This window comes from Neomonachus schauinslandi, chromosome 9 (genome assembly GCF_002201575.2).
Source record: "Neomonachus schauinslandi chromosome 9, ASM220157v2, whole genome shotgun sequence".
NCBI classification, from domain to species: Eukaryota; Metazoa; Chordata; class Mammalia; order Carnivora; family Phocidae; genus Neomonachus; species Neomonachus schauinslandi.
This window is the reverse complement of record NC_058411.1, coordinates 10498134-10517427: the sequence shown is the minus strand read 5'-3', so window position 1 is coordinate 10517427 and position 19294 is coordinate 10498134. Positions and strand designations below refer to the sequence as shown.

Sequence of the window (19294 nt, the reverse complement as noted above, 5' to 3'; positions counted from 1 at the left end):
TATGTTGCGGCTTTACTCTTCACTGTTCTCTATACACTGTGTTCTTGTTCTGCATAACAGAGCTTAGAAGAGAGGAAAAACCTCAGTAGACTATCCCTTAGGGGTTAAAAAGCAGTAAAGCAGTGTTTCTCAACCACATCAGAATCCCTGAGGGAGCTTGAACATGGAATTAATTCTGGGTCCCAACCTAGGATTTAGGAACAAGAATCGCTGAGGGGTGTGTCCCAAGGATTGAGATTTTCAGTGAACTCTCTGGGTGATTCTTTTGTATCCTGAGTTTGAGAACCACTGCCCTAGGGCTAGAGGCTCTGTCCTCACGGGGGGGGGGGGCAGTGCGGGGCACTGGCGAGAGCTGCATTCTTGTCACAGTTCAGGTACCACCTGTCAGGTGATCTTGGGCAATCACTTTTCTTCTCCGGGCCTTGGTTTCTTCATTTGAAAAACATTCCAGGTTGGCTCTCAGGCCCCTTTCAGCACTAATGTTCTGTAATGAGACTGCGGTGCAGCTGAGGTGTCTTTGATGCACAGCCTCAGTTCATTCTTGGTAAAACACCTGTGAATTTTACGTCTCATCAACTTGAGCCCAAGGTTGACTGACCCTCACTCCCCAGGGTGCCCTGTGGCCTCATCCTGTCTGTTGTCAGTCGATGTGCTTGTTGAGATGGCATATTAATTCTAATCAGAAATAACATCAGGCATCAGAATTGCACGAAGAAGGTAAAGCTGCCGCAAAACCAACAAATCTAGTAATTTTCTTTTAGAATGGATAGGAAGGTGATCAAAGTCTTCATTGCCAAGTCTTGACCGATAACCTATCTACTGGGAGGTCCAGAAATATCAAATGATATATTCAGTACAATGGGATTTGGTATACATGCATTCTAAAGCTAACTAGTTATGCTTTTTTTTTTTTTTTTTTGGGTGAATGTCCTCTATTTTTACTCCTTGTGCAGGTAATAATAGTAACATTATTCATATTAATAATAATGGCTAATATTTGTGAAGCACACATTAGGTGCTGTGTTAAAGCACTCTATATTAATCTCATTTAAGCCTCCTAACAGTCCTTCTAGAAGTGAGGTAGGTACTGTTCTTATCCCCATTTAAAAGTGTTGGTGGGAAGATTATCATTAGGTGGCACATCCTCCCGTGATAATTCGTAACAAAATGCACAGGGTCACAGAGCGTCATTTACAGCTTCCTTTCGGCTGCTATGCTGGAAGACACACGTTACCTCATTGCCCAAGACTCCAGATATAGGAAGATTGTGTTTTGGTTGATGGAGCAGAGATAGCCTGGTTTCATTTCCAGTCTTGCCCTCGACTTTTCTAAAACTTCCAGTGGGAAAAAATTTAATGGCTTTGTGCCACAGTTATCTTGTGTAAAATGTAATGGAGGTAAGAATGCTAGAGGATATTTCAGGATTCATGATCACATGGAAAGTGCCTTTAGTTTTTGAAAGCCAGGAATAATATGAATACCAAGTATTACTGAAGATTGATAAAGGGGTGAGGAAAAGCTCATGAAATAGGTATTTATCTTTCTTAATGCAGTCATTCATCAGCCATTTATTGAACAAACCCTGTGTATGTACTTTACAGAGCATTGTGTTTCAGAGGTCTTAATAGGAAGGGAGCAATAGTTGGTTATAATTTAAGCCAGTTCGTAAGTTCTTAAAATGTAGAATTAGCATATTTTGTTAAGTGGCAAAATATTCAGTGACTGATTACTCATTTTTGTTTTGTAGATCTTGGACAGTCGATATTTTATACAACTACATGTTTGTTACCCTTTCTCAATGATGATATTCTGAGTACTTTGCCCTACACGATGATATCAACATTGGCTACCTTTCCTCCATTTCTGCACAAGGATATTATTGAATATCTTAGCACATCTTTTCTACCAATGGCTATATGTAAGTTCAGTCTTACCTAATACTAGATTCTTTTAATGCATTGTACGAATGGAAATTGCTTTTGCTGTTTTAGGCTGTAGATTTTCAAGATTATAATGGAATCACTTGCTGGTATCCAGGTGCTATGATTTAAATTGTCATTTCAGCATGATTATTATGGTGAGAATCAAAGAAATGAATGATGATTATACCTTGGAATTGTTTTATTTGCATTATTTGGTCTTACAGAAGAGGAAGAAAACATATCAAGGCACAGTCTCTGTTACCTACATCGAAATTATGGGATTTTTTGTCACTTAAGAAAAAAAGATAGAGAGAGTGTTGCCTCAAGTATAGAAATTCTCATCTTTTGCATCTGAAGGCAGAGAAGTGTGATAGGAAGAGGAACAAACTGAGTGAGGATATACAGATCCCAGTTTCAGTTCTGCTCCATCCATAAATGAGCTGTGTGGTGTCAGGCATCTCACATGGGTGACACCTCATCTGTGGAATGATGCCGGCATTAGCTTCCCCTCACAGGGATGTTGTGATGATGAAGTGAGTCAAAATTTATGAAAACACTTTGAAAGAAGCGAAGGCTTGCAACCCGTGTACTAGGGTTTTGTTATAAATGTCAAGCTGATTTGAATTCTGTTTCACTTTTATAGACTTAAGTCTTACAGGCTTTCTGGACATGAGCAAAGAGAAAAAACAGGTTGGATCGTGGTCTTTGTGACCAAAATCCTTCTAAAGTATTTTTTAAAGAAATCGATTATGAATCCCTCTATGTTTCAGTGGGTAACCCGAAAAGATGGTGGATTTAGGAGTCAAACAGATCTAGATTCACATCAACAGCTCTGCTACCAAACCAGCTGTGTGGCCCTAGGCAAGTTACCCAACAGTTCTGTTTTTTCCCTGTAAAATGAGAATAATAATCCTAGCTGCCTGGGTGGTTGGGAGACCTGAGCTGATTCACCCGGAGCACAGCACCAGGTGTTGACCAAGTGTTAGTTTACGTCTCTCTTTCCTCAACTCTTGTTCCCTTTAAACACCTTTATTGGTCACATTCCATTCCTAGTGATCATTTCTCACCATTTTAATTTTATGTCCTTCTGATCTTATTTAAGTTGTCGCTTGTTGCTATGGAATAATAATTGGTAAACATATGTACCTTTAAGCTCCATTACTTGCTTTACAGTTAAGCTTAATTTTAGCTCTGGAATTGTAATTTTCATGTCTTTTCAGCAAAGAGTCTGACTGCTACCTAAATTATATAGCGATTCAAAAGAATTAGCAGACTGATTATATGGTTCAAGTAATAGAATATTTGATCATTCTCTCTTTTTTTGTTCTGTGTAACCTGACAAGCACTTTGTTTATGGATATGGATCTCAGAATTGTATAGTTGTGTTCACTGTTAAATCTAGGCATAGGAATCCTTGTTTTTATTTATTTATTTATTTATTCATTCATTCATTCATTCATTCATTTATTTAATTACGTTAGTCACCATATAGTACATCATTAGTTTTTGATGTAGAGTTCCATGATTCATTAAAGAATTACAGGTGAGGTGCATCTTTGTCATCATAAATCTAATTCACTGTACCCTCCTTCTTAGGAATAAGTTAATAGTTTAGGGAGAGGCGTTGAATATATCAGGCCCCTGCAGTATGCCTCACACTGATCAAGCATTGTGATAGCTGGTTAGTTGTTTCTAAATTCTTTTTTTTTTTAGTATTTTTAATTTATTTTTTGACAGAAAGAGACAAAGCGGGAGAGGGAACACAGGCAGGGGGAGTGGGAGAGGGAGAAGCAGGCTTCCTGTGGAGCAGGGAGCCCAATGCGGGGCTTGATCCCAGGACCCTGAGATCACGACCCGAGCCAAAGGCAGACGCTTAACGACTGAGCCACCTAGGCGCCCCTGTTTCTTCATCCTTAATCCTCATTAATTTCTACTTAATTAGAAGCACGGACCCCCAAAACATGCCTTATAGTCACATTAGAATCCTTATTACAACATTTGTGTGAATTTTAATACTTAATTAGTAGAGTGACTTGGTGCTCATTTAAATTATGAACAAACTGTTTATATCTCTGGGACTCCGTTGTTTTGTCAGCTGTAAAGGGGGGTTTGGAAAGCATGTTCCATCTCGAAGATTATTTCTGGCTTACTAATTCTAGGTGAAAAAACATCAATCTTATTTTATGTAAGAGGCACATATCTTCCTCTAACCCAGTTGTTGATCTAGTTCATTTATCTTGTCGCTCTGGTTTCAGTTTCTTTTTTGTTTTTTTAAGATTTTATTTATTTGAGAAAGAGAGAGAGAGAGCACAAGAGGGGGGAGGGTCAGAGGGAGAAGCAGACTCCCCACCGAGCAGGGAGCCCGATGCAGGACTTGATCCCGGGACTCCAGGATCCTGGTCTGAGCCGAAGGCAGTTGCTTAACCAACTGAACCACCCAGGCGCCCTGGTTTCAGTTTCTTACTCCCGACTTCCGCTTCTTGTCATCATGCCCGTGGGTTGGGGAGTAGCCAGTTTTTGTCACCTTTAAATCTCTGAAAGTAAATGGTAGTAATACCCTTTAAAGGCACATTCTATTAAATGATTCAGGTGTTTCTTTTGTATTTGCTTTTTTGCAAAGACACAGACCCAAAAGAGAGAGGGGAGTGGGTTCCAGATTAATCACGTGAAAACGAACAGACGTGAGAATGTGTCTGTTGCCTGCATCCATGTTGTTTCTGTCTTTGGAAGTTGCTTCAGTGTCTAGAAATTCTGACCCAAACGAGAGAGAGGGGAGCATTTAACTTCTTCCAGGATGTTTTTATTTCAGGACTGAGAGGTTAGGATGAAGGAGGTTGCTTTTTCCGAGTACTTGACAAAAGTCGTCAAGACTAGAAGGCTTTTCTCTCCTTGGTGTGGTGTTCACAAGGTCAAATGTAAAATGTGGACAGTTTTTCAGGTGTTAAATGTTTGTATCATTAAGAACCTAGAATATGAAGCTCTGAGCTCTGAAGTGGATCAAATGAAGCATCCCAGCTCTGTCATTGTAAGGGCTCTGCATGTTTATCACTTAACACCTGTCCCATCATTGTTGTCAATAAACCAAGTACCATACCTTTATTTTAAATAACTCCTTTTGAGGTGCTGCAGAGAAAACTGGAATTTATTATCAAAATTTCCTTTGACATAACCTTTGCTTTTTAACTCCTTCCGTAAAGATATACTTCTTTGTATTCCACGTGTGTGCAATAGGCTTTGTTTATATAAAAAAAATACATATATGAAAGGATTACTAAGAATTGAAAAGATCATTAGCATTTCACCATGGAAACCTCTTTTTTTCCCATAAGGGATTTGTGATTTGTGGACCAAATTAAAATATGGATGTTGGGCAGATGATAGGGATTTTGGCAGAGAAGAGAAAAGCTGATCCCAAATTAACATTAATTGATGTAGGCTATATTATTTCAGTGATATCAGTGAGCAATGGTATCAGTAAAAGACCCTTCTAGTGTATCTTGGTAGCCTAGACTGTGCAGTCTCATGCAACTTAAATTTCCTCAAAAAGTCACTTGCCCTTAGGAAAAATAAAGGTTCATTCAGATCTTTGCACTGGACTTCAAAGCAATCCTGTGGTTTAATTGAATATCTGGTTCTAGACCACTAGCCCTGTATCATTTTTGTTCTACTACTACTACAATAGAGGATGCGTGTGATGTCTCTATGATCCTCCAAAAACTAATAAATATATAGGAAAAAAGACAGAACCCAACACAACGTATTGATGACATTTTAATAGTCTTCTGTATATGAAACCTGTTTTATTAGATAATGATCCTTTTTATAAAGTAGGTCGTATTATACTGTAAGAACTTTATTGTATCAATGGAAATGTTTTGGAATAGAAATAGAAGAGCTGAATTGTTTAGTCCTTCGATTCCTGGCAGCTCTCTTAACCTCATCAAACTTCAGTTTCCTTAGCTGTAGAATTGTGAATAATCATGATCTCCCTTGCCTACACCCCATGTTTGTTGTGAAGACCATGAGATAACATACAGGAATGGCTTTTGGATATTGTATCATGTTAGACAAATGTATAACAGACCAAACCCGTAGACATATGACAGACGTGTCAAATCCCACTGCAACTAATTCCAATATTCTGCTCATATTCACATGTTGTCCTGAAGTTTTATTGTCTTAAATATTGCTGGAGAAAAGGGGCCAGCCTCTGGGGCTTGGGATTTTTTTCCCCTAGAGTTTGTTGTATAATAAACAATAATGGCTATAATAGGCTTTGATCTCATAGAATCTGACAGAACACCTCTGCATTTTCTTTTAAACTAATCTGTTCACCCATCGTGGGTCTCGAACTTATAACCCGGAGATCAAGAGTTGCATGCTCTGCCAAGTGAGCCAGCCAGGTTGCCCCCATCTCTGCGTTGTTGATGGGCCATCTTATCTCTGTGATTTTCATTTATCTAGCAGTCTGCACATCTTTTAATGCTGCACTGACTTTCGGGTCATGGTGTCTCAGTCTTCCCATTATGTTGAACTGATATGCCCTTCTGAAGGCACAGGTATCTTGTGCTCAAACCCTTTCTCATGGAACACAAATACCTCTGCTTACACCAACAAAACACTTGCTAATGTGGGCAGCGCAATCTGGCAAAGCAGAGGAAATGGTTTTGTTGTATGGCACCAGAATGTGTTTCTTCTTCCCAGATGACTCTCTTACCTTTACCCCTTACAAAAGTATAAGGGTAGTAGGGTTTACTTAAATATATTCCAATTCAGACTACTCCTTACCACCACCTCTCACCCAGACCTGTCCAGTAGTTCTGAACTGGTCTCCATGCTTCTACTCTTAACAACCCTACAGTTGTTCTCCACCCAACAGCCAGAGCTAAGCTCCGAACATGTAAACCAGACCACATCACTTCCTTCATCACATTCCGTCACTCTGACCAATCAAATTCAACATCCTTCCCTAGCCCCCAAGGCCCTCTGTGCTCTGGCCACTGCTGTGACCTTATTACTTCATTACTGCCTCTTCAGTGTTCACTCCGTGCAGTCTGCATTGGCCATTCTGCAATTCCGTAAAGACACGAGGATTTTCCTCTGTCTCAGTAGGCCTTCTCCCAAATGGTCCTATCATCCTTCCTCACTCTCTTTAGGTCTCAGCTCAAATGTCTTATCTTTCGAGATGCCCTTCCTTACCCTCAAGCTAAAACAGGACCTTCCATCACTTTCTACCTATCCCTTTGCCATGCTTTGTATTTCTTCACGGTTGTTTGCCTGTTCCTCTAGAACGGCATTGTCCATAGAACTTTCTGCAATGATGGAAATGTTTTATAAATTTCTGTGCTGTCTAATACACTAGCCACACAGGGCACCTGAGCACTTGAAATGTATCTAATGAGACTGAAGAACTGACTTTGTAATTTAACTGAACTTTAATTCACTTAAATTTAAATAGCCACATGTGGCTAGTGGCTACCATATTGGATGGCATAGCTTGAGCATTTAAGCTCCATAAGGACAAACGCTTACCTGTCTTGTTTATGGCTGTCTCTAGACACAATGCCTGGTACGTAGGAGGTATGGAAAAAATACTCTTTGAATTTTTAAATGAATTTTGAATGAATAAGTCACTAGAGCATTGCCTATGAAGTCAAGTGACTTGGGCTGTAGTCCTAATAATTAAGTTGGTGCTCTCATGCAGATAGTCTGATTCCTCTTTATAAAATGGCTTTCCCCATATATTTATTTATTTAAGTTTTATTTATTTATTTATTTGAGAGAGAGACAGTACAAGCAGTGGTGGGGTGGGGGGAAGGGAGAGGGAGGGAGAGAGAGAATCTTAAGCAGCTCCACACCCAGCATGGAGCCCGTCACGGGCTGGATCTCATAACCCTGAGATCATGACCTGAGTGAAATCAGGAGTTGGACATGTAATTGAGTCACCCAGGCACCCCTACTTATTTATTTCTTTTGGTGAGAATCATATAAGAGCTATACATGATAGTGCATTAGGAACTATAAAATGCAGGAACAGATAGAGGAAAGGGATGCTGGTAATGCTTATTCTGGTGGTGTCGGGAGAATCAGGAAGTAGGTCTTAAAACTCGTAATTGTATTTCCTGAGCACAATATTAAGTGTGAGATTTTCTTATTTTGATTAATTCTCTTCTTCCTTCCATTGTATGTAGCTTTGGCTTTATATGCCCTCATGGGGACAAGCTCCACATCTGTTTACATCATGCATGCCTTTTTACCAAGATTCAATAAATGATGTGTGCCTATGCACGTTTATTAATTAGGACTGTGGTGATTTTATTCAGTCTGTTAGAAGGCTAAGCAACTGCAAGGCACTGTCTGTTTATAGAGGTGCTGGAGCCAGTTTCCTAGGGCTTGAGCCAGGGGAATGCTTTTGGCTGTGTGGTTGACCACACTTGAGGGAGAGCATGGATTTGTAGGGGTAAAAGGGACAGCCAAAGGTCACTGAGCCATTTGGGCTCTTCTCCAAATAGACCTCACCTAAATCATCGAGACATTTTGGGCATCTCTCCCATTTTTAAAGGCCTCCAGGCACAGGGATTCTCAGGCTCCCTTTATAGTTTTTATTTTTTTTTTAGAAACATTTATTATTAAAAAGTTTCAGATGAATTTCAACAAAGGTGAAAACCCTTGTCCCAAGAGGACTGTATATATATATATATATATATAATTATTTAAATATATGTAATTATTTTTCCTCCAGTATATCAGAGACAAGACTTTCCTTCCCCACCCCCCCCCCCCCCTTAAACAAAGGGCAAAGGGCCATGCAGTTTTCCCTCCCACACCTGGATATCTTTCTTATTTCCCCTCTGGTAATGCTCCTGCCACCAGGCTCAGGGCCCACCTGCGTCAACACCACTTGATGTGGGGCGCCTGGGTGGCTCACTTGGTTAAGCGGCTGCCTTCGGCTCAGGTCATGATTCGAGGGTCCTGGGATCGAGCCCTGCGTGGGGCTCTCAGCTCAGCAGGGAGGCAGCCTGCTTCTCCCTCTGCCGCTCCCCCCTGCTTCTGCTCTCTCTCTCTCTCTCTCTCTGTGTCAAATAAATTAAAAAAACAAAACAAAATTAAAAAAACCCCAACCACTTGATGTGCTTGTTAAAGCTTTTCTGCTTCCAAACTGACAGAGTTAGATTCTAGATATGAGCCCCAAAGCTGAATTTGAACAAGCTCCCTGGCTAAAGTCTGAGAGCAACTGCATCTTGTTCTTTAGGATTTGGCTCAAAGTTCTCTTTCCTTGATTAATCACACTTGATTGACCAACTTTACCATCTAAGAGCCTTGACCTGATCTGCATATCTTTGTATAATTATTAATACTCATTTATATTGCACAGCCAAACTAGTTTATCTATCTGACTCTCGCCTGCTTGGTGTGGGGTAGAAGCAGCCCAGCTGCAAGTGATTAATAAAAGCAAATTCAGGTAAATGGAACCTGAATAAAACTAATGATACCTCTGTTTTAGTTTTTTGCTTGCTTATTTCTATTGTAGCGCTCAAAGTCTTTCATGCGAAGAAAAGAATAGAATCATGTTAAAGTTTCTGTTTTCCCTATGTTATTATATGACAAATCTTATATGTATGTTTTAATGGTTCTTTCATACATGTGTTTTATTTTAAGTTGCCTTATTCTTTATGGATGGAGGTGAGATATTATTTCCATGTACTGCACTTTAATGTAAAATAAAATAAAATAAAGCAGATTTGTGGGTCATCTGCTTTTTTGTTGTTGCCCACATTAGTGGTTTTCTCCATTGTGTGTAGGACATTGAGAGTTGGCTAATGGAGGGTGTCATACTCATGGGACACCGTTCTGTTCATGCTTTCTTGACAATTTGTCACACAAGCCTAACTATAAGGAGAGGTTTCTCCTACTTCTGCAATTATCCCTGAGAAAAGGAATTCATTTTATATTTGAGTAATTTTAAAGCTTCTCCCATGTGAACCCTCTCTCAATTACTGGTTAGAATAATAAAGTACTCTTTGGAGACAACAGCTTTTTGGGAGTATGATCTTGAATGACCTCCATCGGTGCTTGTTTTGAATGCTACTTGGAGTTACCTGATATGCCACTAAAAAGGAGAGAGAAAGAAATATAATATAGTGTTGGATGTCACTGTAAACAAGCCACTTAAGGATGTCTTAAAAGCAGGATGTAAGTGGTTGTCATGTGGAGACCATGGATACATAGCTGTAAGATGAGTTTGGAAGAAACCAGCTTGCTTTGTAACTGAATACTTGTGGTACAGGATAAAATGTTCAGTGACAGTGTTATTCACAGATTCAAAAAGTGTTTTCTTTCAAACAACTCGGTTGGATATGGAGATGGTAAGCTCTGGAAAGCTAAAAAAGTTATTCTCATGGTGATGGAGATGCTGCTGATGACTTACATGTGAAGGTTTGAATAAAACTGTTTCGTGATCTGTGAGAGTTGAAAATAATTTTTAAGTTAATATATAATTTTTTTATAATAACGTGATTTGAAATTTGTGTGTGTGACTGAATTAATAAGGTCCCCATTATAAGCAGACTGTTATTTCATCTGCATCTCTAAAAGTTAACACATTCGAGTTAGGTTCAAAATAAATAAACCTTTTATTTTTACTTTTTTTAAAATTTAATTTAATTTTATTATGTTATTATGTTAGTCACCGTACAGTCATCATTAGTTTTTGATGTAGTGTTCCATGATTCATTGTTTTCCTATTTTTACTTTTATTGGGATAACCTTCGACATGCCTTTAGGGCACGTGGAAGATTTTGTTTTTCCTTTCTTTTCCACCTAGGTATAAACATCTTGGGAGCAGAGATCATATCTAAGTACATCTCTGATAAAGCCATTACTTCACCTCTGGCACTGTTTCTGCTTCTTGTAGATTCTCACGAAATGCTTGCCGTTGATGATGATAGTTGTGGCATTTCAATGCTAGGCCAGATTTTTGTGGTTTTATTTGTGCAAAACATCCATTGAATTGGTTGAGACTTTTTAAGAAGAGTATCTTCCCAGCTCTCACACTATATGCAAAATAAGAATTATATATATAGATTAATTGTATCTAATGAAATAATGTTTTGTTTCAGTGGGTTCTTCAAGGAGAGAAGGCGTTCCTGCCCACGTTAATCTGTCTGCATCATCCATGCTAATGATTGCAATGCAATACACATCCAACCCAGGTCAGTGGAAATTCCAGTGGCTTGATTAATTTCAAAAACAATTGTTAAAGAAGATAGGAAGTGAGTAGGCTAGAAATTCTCATGTGAGAAGAACTCCTCTTGGTGGATAGACCAAAGGAGATGTGTTATGAGACAGACTTTTGAGTTGAAATAACTTCCCCTTGTCTTTGTTATTAGCAGTAATCTTGCTGGCTAGTGATATTTTTAGAATGTTTGGGGACACAATTTTAGGACATTGATTAGAAATTTGAGTACAAGTGTATAGGAATAAGTTAAATTAGAACTATAAAAATCACTGCGATTCTAATAACTAAAGATAACCACTGTTAATATTTTGTGAATTTGCTACTCTAATGTCACACAGGTATCCTTGAGCATAATTTTTTTACTATGTTTCTGATTATTTCCTTAGAATAAATTTATGAAAGAGGGATTAATGAATTAAGGGACTTGAAAAAATTTTAGTAGTGTCACTAATTATATATGAGAGTACATTGTAACCTGTCATCCAGTACTGTAAAATTTGTATTCTGTTAGACAGACAAAAAATAATATCTTACTGTTTTGACTTGTATTTCTTCAATAAGTAGTGATTTGGACAGGTTTCGTTTCCGTTCATCAGTATAAATTACATATGAACTTTAGGAAACTGACCTAAAAAGGGGTTGACTGTTGGCATCACATGTTAAGATGTGAACTCAGTTTTAATTTTCATTTATTGTTGATTTGGAAAGTGAACAAATTTGGTGGCACTGTTTTCAGCCTTCTACTTAATTACATTATAAATAATAATTAAGTTTTTGACACAGGGTGAGGAAAAAATGTTTCATTTTTTAAAAAAAGATTATTTGTTTGAGAGAGAGAGTGAGAGTAAGAGGGTAGGAGAGAGAGGGAGAGGGAGAGAGAATCTCAAGCAGACTCTGTGCTGAACGCAGAGCCCGAGGCAGGGCTTGATCCCACGACCCCGAGATCATGACCTGAGCCGAAACCAAGAGTCTGAGCCACTCAGGCGCCCCAGAAAGAATGTTTCATGTTTAAATCTTAATGCTTTTTCGTTTGGAGTGTTACCCTTTAAATATGAAATGCCTTGAGTAATTGAGTCATTGTATGAGTAATTCAAATGTATAATTTTTGGAAGTTCTATCTCCTATCTCACTCTGACTTAGAGGACCCTCAAAACGTCATTTATATTTCTTATATATTATATTTCCAAAACACCCTTCATTTGGAGTCTAGTAAGTTGAAGTCTCCTCCTGAGGCTTTGGTCCTAGTTTCTATGTTGGGAGGCAGTAAAGCAGGGGGCCTAAAATCATGTGCTTTGAGGTTAGAGGTCTGTGGGTTCATGTCTGAGCTCACCAGAAAATTGCCAGTTAGTGTTAATGTTGTGCAAGTTTTTCAACTTCCCTAAGATCAAGTTTCCTCATTTCTGAAGTGGGAATAACTATTCCTATAGTGCCTTAAAATGTCATGAGCATTTGATGAGTTTGGTGTATGTCAAGTGCTTGCCTCGCATAGGGACGGGCACATTGTAAATGCTCAATAAAGAGCAATGCAAATCGCTATGATCTGCCATTTTCTTCTTGGAGTTGAGTGTTTCGCTGGGAACCACTATGATCAGACTGCATTACTTCTGTTATTTCCAAATCTGTATCTTCATCTGTTCATGGAGAATGTTTGTAGCCAGCTCTTCGATGCTATAAATGACATTTGGGACCCACAACTAGTGTTGTGTTGTGGGAAAGTGTCAAGAGTGAGGTGATACCCACCAGGGGGCTCTCAGGGACCCAGTGGTGGAGCTCCATTTTGTTTGAATTTTTATGGGGAGGCAGCAAGTAGCATCTTGGTCCTTGTTTGTAGTCCATGGCGTATCAAGGGTGGTGCACAGACTTTGTTCAACTGTTCACGGCTCTGAGCTAGACATTGTGAAAACCACCCAGAAGCGTAAGGCATAGTGCTTGCTATGGAGCTTATGTCTATTTGGAAGTATTAGGCATATTCACATAAATCTTTTTTTTTTTCTTTTTTTTTCTTTATTTATCTGAGAGAGAGAATGGGAGACAGAGACCATGAGAGGGGGGAGGGTCAGAGGGAGAAGCAGACCCCCCGCTGAGCAGGGAGCCCGATGCGGGACTCGATCCCGGGACTCTAGGATCATGACCTGAGCCGAAGGCAGTCGCTTAACCAACTGAGCCACCCAGGCGCCCCCACATAAATCTTTAATTTACAATGTAAGGTAGTATGTGAAAAGTACAAAATAAATAACTATAGGTAGTATTAATTCATCAGAGGGAGAGAACTCTATGGATTGAAATGATCAGGGAAATCTTTGTGCCCCTTGAGCAAAGTATAGGTCTTAAAATATGGATAACGTTTTGATTGATAGGGTAAATGGGGGGGGGCAATCTGGGAGGGCAAGAAGTTTACACAAAGGGACTCTCCAGGTCTGTTCATGGGGCAGTCAGGGGACTGCTCTGATCTGGGTTTGTGTGACAGACATATGGAGAAAGAGAAAGTGGCCTGGAACATCTGTACTTGAGAACTCGCTGATGGCTTAAGAACAAAATTCCAATTCTAGAGGACTATTTATATATTCAATAAATAGTCACTGAATAACTAGTCTGTGCCAGACACTGGAGACATCCTGGTTAGCAAAACAGAACTGACCTCTGCCCTTGCCTCATGAAACTTATATGGTAGTGGTGGGAGAAGACATGAATTAAATAATTATAAAAGCAGATGTGGCTCAGTCAGTTAAGCGTCTGACTCTTGATTTCAGCTCAGGTCATGATCTCAGGGTCATGAGATCAAGCCCCTCATCCGGCTCCTTGCTGAGCATGGAGCCTGTTTAAGATTCTCTCTTTCCCTCTTCCCCTTCCCCCCCCCTCTTTCTCCCTCTTTGGGGGAAAAAAAAAAAAAGAATAGCAAATGTAAAGTTTCAGCTGTGACGAGCTCTTGGAAAGATGTACTTTTGTATAATGAGCCCCTATAAAAGGGGATTTCCTTTTATTGAAGAGGTCAGAGAGGGCTTCTCTGGGCAAGTAACCTTTGCTCTGAGGACTGAAGGATGAGTAGCATTAACAAGGCTACAGGGGGTGGGGGATTCAGGTAGAAGAGTCTCATGTGTCAGAGGGAAGCCTGGCAAGCAGGTGGGACTGAGATTGGTATAGCTGGAGCTCAGAGTGAGGGCTGCCTCATGGGAGGTGAGACTGGGGGCGTATGTGGGCCAGAACATGCAGGATGTATGGGCTCTGTTTGGGAGTCCGGTGTTTATCTGAGTCTAATGGGAAGGCACTGGAGGACTTTGGGTGGTTATATGTATGTCACCCTGACTGCAGTTGAGAATGGATTACAAATAGTGGATGAAGATTGACCCAGGAGGAGCCGTGCCATTTGTCTGGGCATGTAAAAAAGGCAGGGGCAATTGAGACTGCGCAAAGTATGTAGAAAGTAAAATTGATGGGATTTGGTGACTTATCAGATATGGGGAATTTTTGGCTTGCAAAACTGAATGCGTGGTGGTTCTATTCATTGAGAAAGGAGACACTGGAAGAAGAAAACCAGGCTTCTGAGGGATGCTTACGAATCTGTTTTGGGTGTCGTATTCGAGGTGCCTCTGAGACATTTAAGAGGAGATAACATACCTTGGACTAATACAGTGTTCCATGTCAATTTTATCTCAATCGAATTGGGAAAAAACCTCATGCATAATCTCAATAATAATTCTATATGTCCAAAACACAAAAATGCAAATAAATCAGCTTCCTTAAAAAAAAAAAAAAAAAGGCAGTGATGATTAGGAAGTTGTATTATGAGCCCGGAACTCAGTATAGAGCTCTGGGCTAGAGGTGATGAACTTTGAACTCTGAACCTACACATAAGTGTCCAATGGCCTTATTAAATTGCATATAGATGGTACCTGAAGTTGTATATGAGTGTGAGATTGCTTAGGAGAGAGCATAGAATGAAAAGTGGAATGAGCTTATGATCAGGCTTTCAGGAACTCCAATGGATCATGGTCCAGTGGAAGAGGATGAGCTTGCCAAGGAGGCAGAGAGGTTGTATCTGTTAGGATGTGTTTGGCTGACTAACAGAAGTTTTGAACTATATGAACATTTGTTGTTTACTTTGTTTACTTAGTAGGAAGTCTTACAGATACAGTATCAGGGGCCTGAGATGGCGCCATTGTGTTTCTCTTGGACTTCCCCTCAGGTTTGCAAGATGGCTGCCACAGTGGGGGTTATTTTATTCTTACCCAGTCACATCCACAAACAGGTAACAGGATCAATCAGGGTAATTAGAGGAAGGTCTCCTGTTGTGGCTCTTTTATCACAGAGAAGAAATATTTCAGAAGCCCCCCTTCTCAGCAGATTCTCTCTTAGGTCTTACTGGCCAGAACTGAGTCACACGGCCATCCCTAGCTCCATGGGGGTCTGAGGAAGTATCTTGCTTTGTAGTCTGTGCCTTGGGGGATGGACAAGGAAGAAAGGATTGTTGATAGCAGTTGAGTAGCAACAACAGTGTCTGCCACAAGTAAAGGGAGAGTGTTAGTCATGAAGTTGAAGGAAGAGAGTGTTTTGAAAAGGAGACAGGAGTCTGCAGCACTGAATGCTGCTGAAGGTCAAGTAAAAGGCAGACTGAAGTATGTCCATTGAGTTGAATGACATAGAGGTCATCAGTGACTAAAGTGAAACCTGCTTCAGGGCTATGACAGGGTTGGATGACATATTCGGGAAGATATAAAACAGGTGTCTAGGGACGCCTGGGTGGCTCAGTCGGTTAAGCGGCTGCCTTTGGCTCAGGTCATGACCCCAGTATCCTGGGATCGAGTCCCGCATCAGGTTCCTTGCTCAGCAAGGAGCCTGCTTCTCCTTCTCTCTCCCTCTGCTTGTGCTCTCTCTGTCAAATAAATAAAATCTTAAAAAAAAAAAAAACAAAAAACAGGTGTCTAACTAGGTGGAGATATCTTTTTTCCCCAAGTAAACATGGGCAAATGAAAGAAGCTTGCTGTTTCGTAGCTTCTAAGAATTCCTCAATGAGGTGGACTTGGTGCCTGAGTGATGAAAGACTCCCGTGCTAATCCATCAGTCTTTCATTTGCTATCTGTCCAAACTTGAGCAAGATAGGAAACTAAGCTAATTAAGTTTCCTCACTGCAACATGGTGGTTATGAGATAATATGTATAAGGCTCTTAGCACAATACCTGACACATAATGAACACTCAGTAAATATTGCTATTAGGCATTTTTTTTTCCTGTGTAGTTCTTGATTACGTTGATATAAGTTTATATTATATAATTATTATTACTAGGGATTGTCCTTAATATTTCTTTTGTTAAAAAGATGAAGGATCTTAGTTAAAAAGCTTGATAAAGTCCAGGGCTTACATGATTTTTGAAATGTTGAATACTATAAGGAAATAAGTAATTTTTAATTTTATTGACAATTTTTATTATTAAAAATTTTATTATTGAAGTATAGTTGACATAAATTATATTAGTTTCAGGTGTATGAGTTAGTGATTTGACAATTCTGTACATTATTCAGTGCTCACCGTAATAAGTGTGGTCGCCATCTGTCACCATACAGTATTATTACCATATTATTGACTATATTCTCTATGCTGTACTTTTCATCTCCGTGACTTATTTATTTTATAACTGGAAGTTTCTGCCTCTTAATACACTTCACCTGTTTTGCCCATCCTCCCACCCACCTCCCCTCTGCCAACCACTAGTTTGTTCTCTGTATTTATGAGTCTGTTTCTGTTTGTTTGTTTTGCTTTTTCGATTCCACATGTAAATGAAATCATAAGGTATTTGTCTTTCCCTGTCTGACTTATTTCACTTAGTGTAATATCCTCTGGGTCTATCCATGTTGTCACAAATGGCGAGATTACATTCTTTTTTATGGCTGAGTAATGTTCCACTGTATATATTATATACCACCTTTTCTTTATCCATTCAGCTATTGATGGACACATAGATTGCTTCCATACTTTGGCTATTGTAAATACTGTTGCAATAAACATAGGGTTACACATATCTTTTTGAATTAGTGTTTTTGTTTTCTTTGGGTAAATACCCATAGTGGAATTACTGGATTATATGGTATTTTTCTATTTTTAATTTTTTGAGGAAACTCCGTATTATTTTCCACAGGGGTTGTACCAATTTACATTCTTGCCGACAGTACAGAAGTGTTCCTTTTTCTCTACGTTCTTTTTTTTTTTTTTAAAGATTTTACTCATTTATTTGTCAGAGAGAAAAACAGAGAGAGAGCACAAGCAGGGGGAGTGGCAGGCAGAGGGAGAAGCAGGCTCCCTGCTAAGCAAGGAGCCCGAAGTGGGACTCAATCCCAGGACCCTGGGATCACAACCTGAGCCAAAGGCAGACGCTTAACCAACTGAGCCACCCAGGTGTCCCTTTCTCTACATTCTTAACAACACTTGCATTTCCTGTCTTTTTGACACTAGCCATTCTGACTGATAAGAGGTCGTATCTCATTGTGGTTTTGATTTGCATTTCCCTGATGATTAGTGCTGTTGAGCATCTTTTCATGTGTCTGTTGGCCGTTTGTATGTCTGTTCAGGTCCTCTGTCCATATTTTAATCAGATTATTTGTTTTTTTGGCGTTGAATTGTGTAAATTCTTTATATATTCTGGATATTAACTCCTTATCAGATATATTACTTGCAAATATCTTCTCCTATTTGGTAGGTTGTCTTTTTGTTTTGTTGATGGTTTCCTTCACTGTGCAAAAGCTTTTTATTTTGGTGTGGTCTCAATTGTTTATTTTTGCTTTTGTTTTCTTCCCCTGAGGAGACCTTTCCATAAATGTGTGGCACAGGCCCATGTCCAAGAGATGACTGCTTATGTTTTCTTTTAAAAGTTTTATGGTTTTAGGTCTCACATTTAATCCATTTTGAGTTTATTCTTATGTATGGGTAAAGATAGTGATCCAGTTTCATTCTTTCGGAAATCAGTCACTTCTAATTTAATGATTAGATAAAAAGTCTTACTAATATATTATTATATCTCAAAGGATATTTTATCTGACGTTTATAATTTGTGTTCAAATTATATTTTCTTCCTTACAGTGTATCATTGTCAATTATTGGAATGCCTCATGAAATATAAGCAAGAAGTCTGGAAAGTAAGTTTTGGGCCAAATTTAACTCATAGGCACAAACCCAATTTATATAATGGAGTGAAAATATTTTCAATATTAAAACAGGTCAAATTTATTGATGTCTTTTTATTTTGGTGTGGCAGGACCTGGAATTGTTTCCTTCCTGGTTAATTTATCATTTAAAGCAGAAATGATACTTGAAGAACACAGTGGCCTGACAGAAAAAGTAATTGGATAGCTCTTATTCTTAGAATTTAGCAAATACTATATTACATGGCAATTTTATTTCATTTGAAATGTTGATCGAGAACCTGTCTTCTTTCAAATAGGAGATGTGGATTGTTAAGAAATGGGTTTTAGGGAAATATTTGAAAAATGCAGTGTTTGGCAGACTGGTTCATGCTATTCTAAAGTCTTCCTTTAACATTATCCTGGAGTAGAGAAGAATTTGTTAAAAGACAGTGTAGTTTTGATCTTTACCTGGAAGGGAAGGGAGGTGCTTATTTACAGGACCCATAAATAATAATAAAAAATGATATTTTAGTATGATCTCATCTGAGAAGCACACCTGGATGATGAGATGCCGGGGCAGGGGTGGGGGTGGGGAAGGAACCACCCAACCCTTCTATTGGATTTTGCACTGCTTTGGTAATGTTGAATGAACTATTTTCATCTTTATTTGATGATGCTAAGTCAAAGTATGCTTCCTGCTTCCTCTAGGATCTTTTGTATGTGATAGCCTACGGGCCTTCACAGGTGAAACCTCCAGCTGTGCAAATGTTGTTCCATTACTGGCCCAATTTAAAGCCTCCTGGGGCAATAAGTGAATACAGGGGCTTGCAGTACACAGGTAAGGAGGAAATAACCCTGTCATGCCCCATTTTTATTTCTCTTGTGCCACATTTACCTCACCAATTTATTATTATTTTTTAAAATCTGGCTGGATTATATTTATATGCCTTTAGATATTGTCATTAACCCTTTCTGAAACTGGGTGGTATAAATTACATGAATGAAATTGATTTCAAGAGC

The 19294-nt window shown here is 39.1% G+C and overlaps 1 protein-coding gene across 1 annotated transcript in view; it reads left to right on the top strand.

Moving 5' to 3' along the window:
* The window catches only part of UNC79 (unc-79 homolog, NALCN channel complex subunit), a 239203-nt gene that overhangs the window by 45258 nt on the left and 174651 nt on the right, over positions 1 to 19294 (top strand). The window contains 4 exon segments of the mRNA XM_044918006.1: positions 1748 to 1918; positions 11042 to 11134; positions 18231 to 18286; positions 18983 to 19112. Of these exon segments, the coding sequence (XP_044773941.1) occupies positions 1748 to 1918; positions 11042 to 11134; positions 18231 to 18286; positions 18983 to 19112 (450 nt within the window).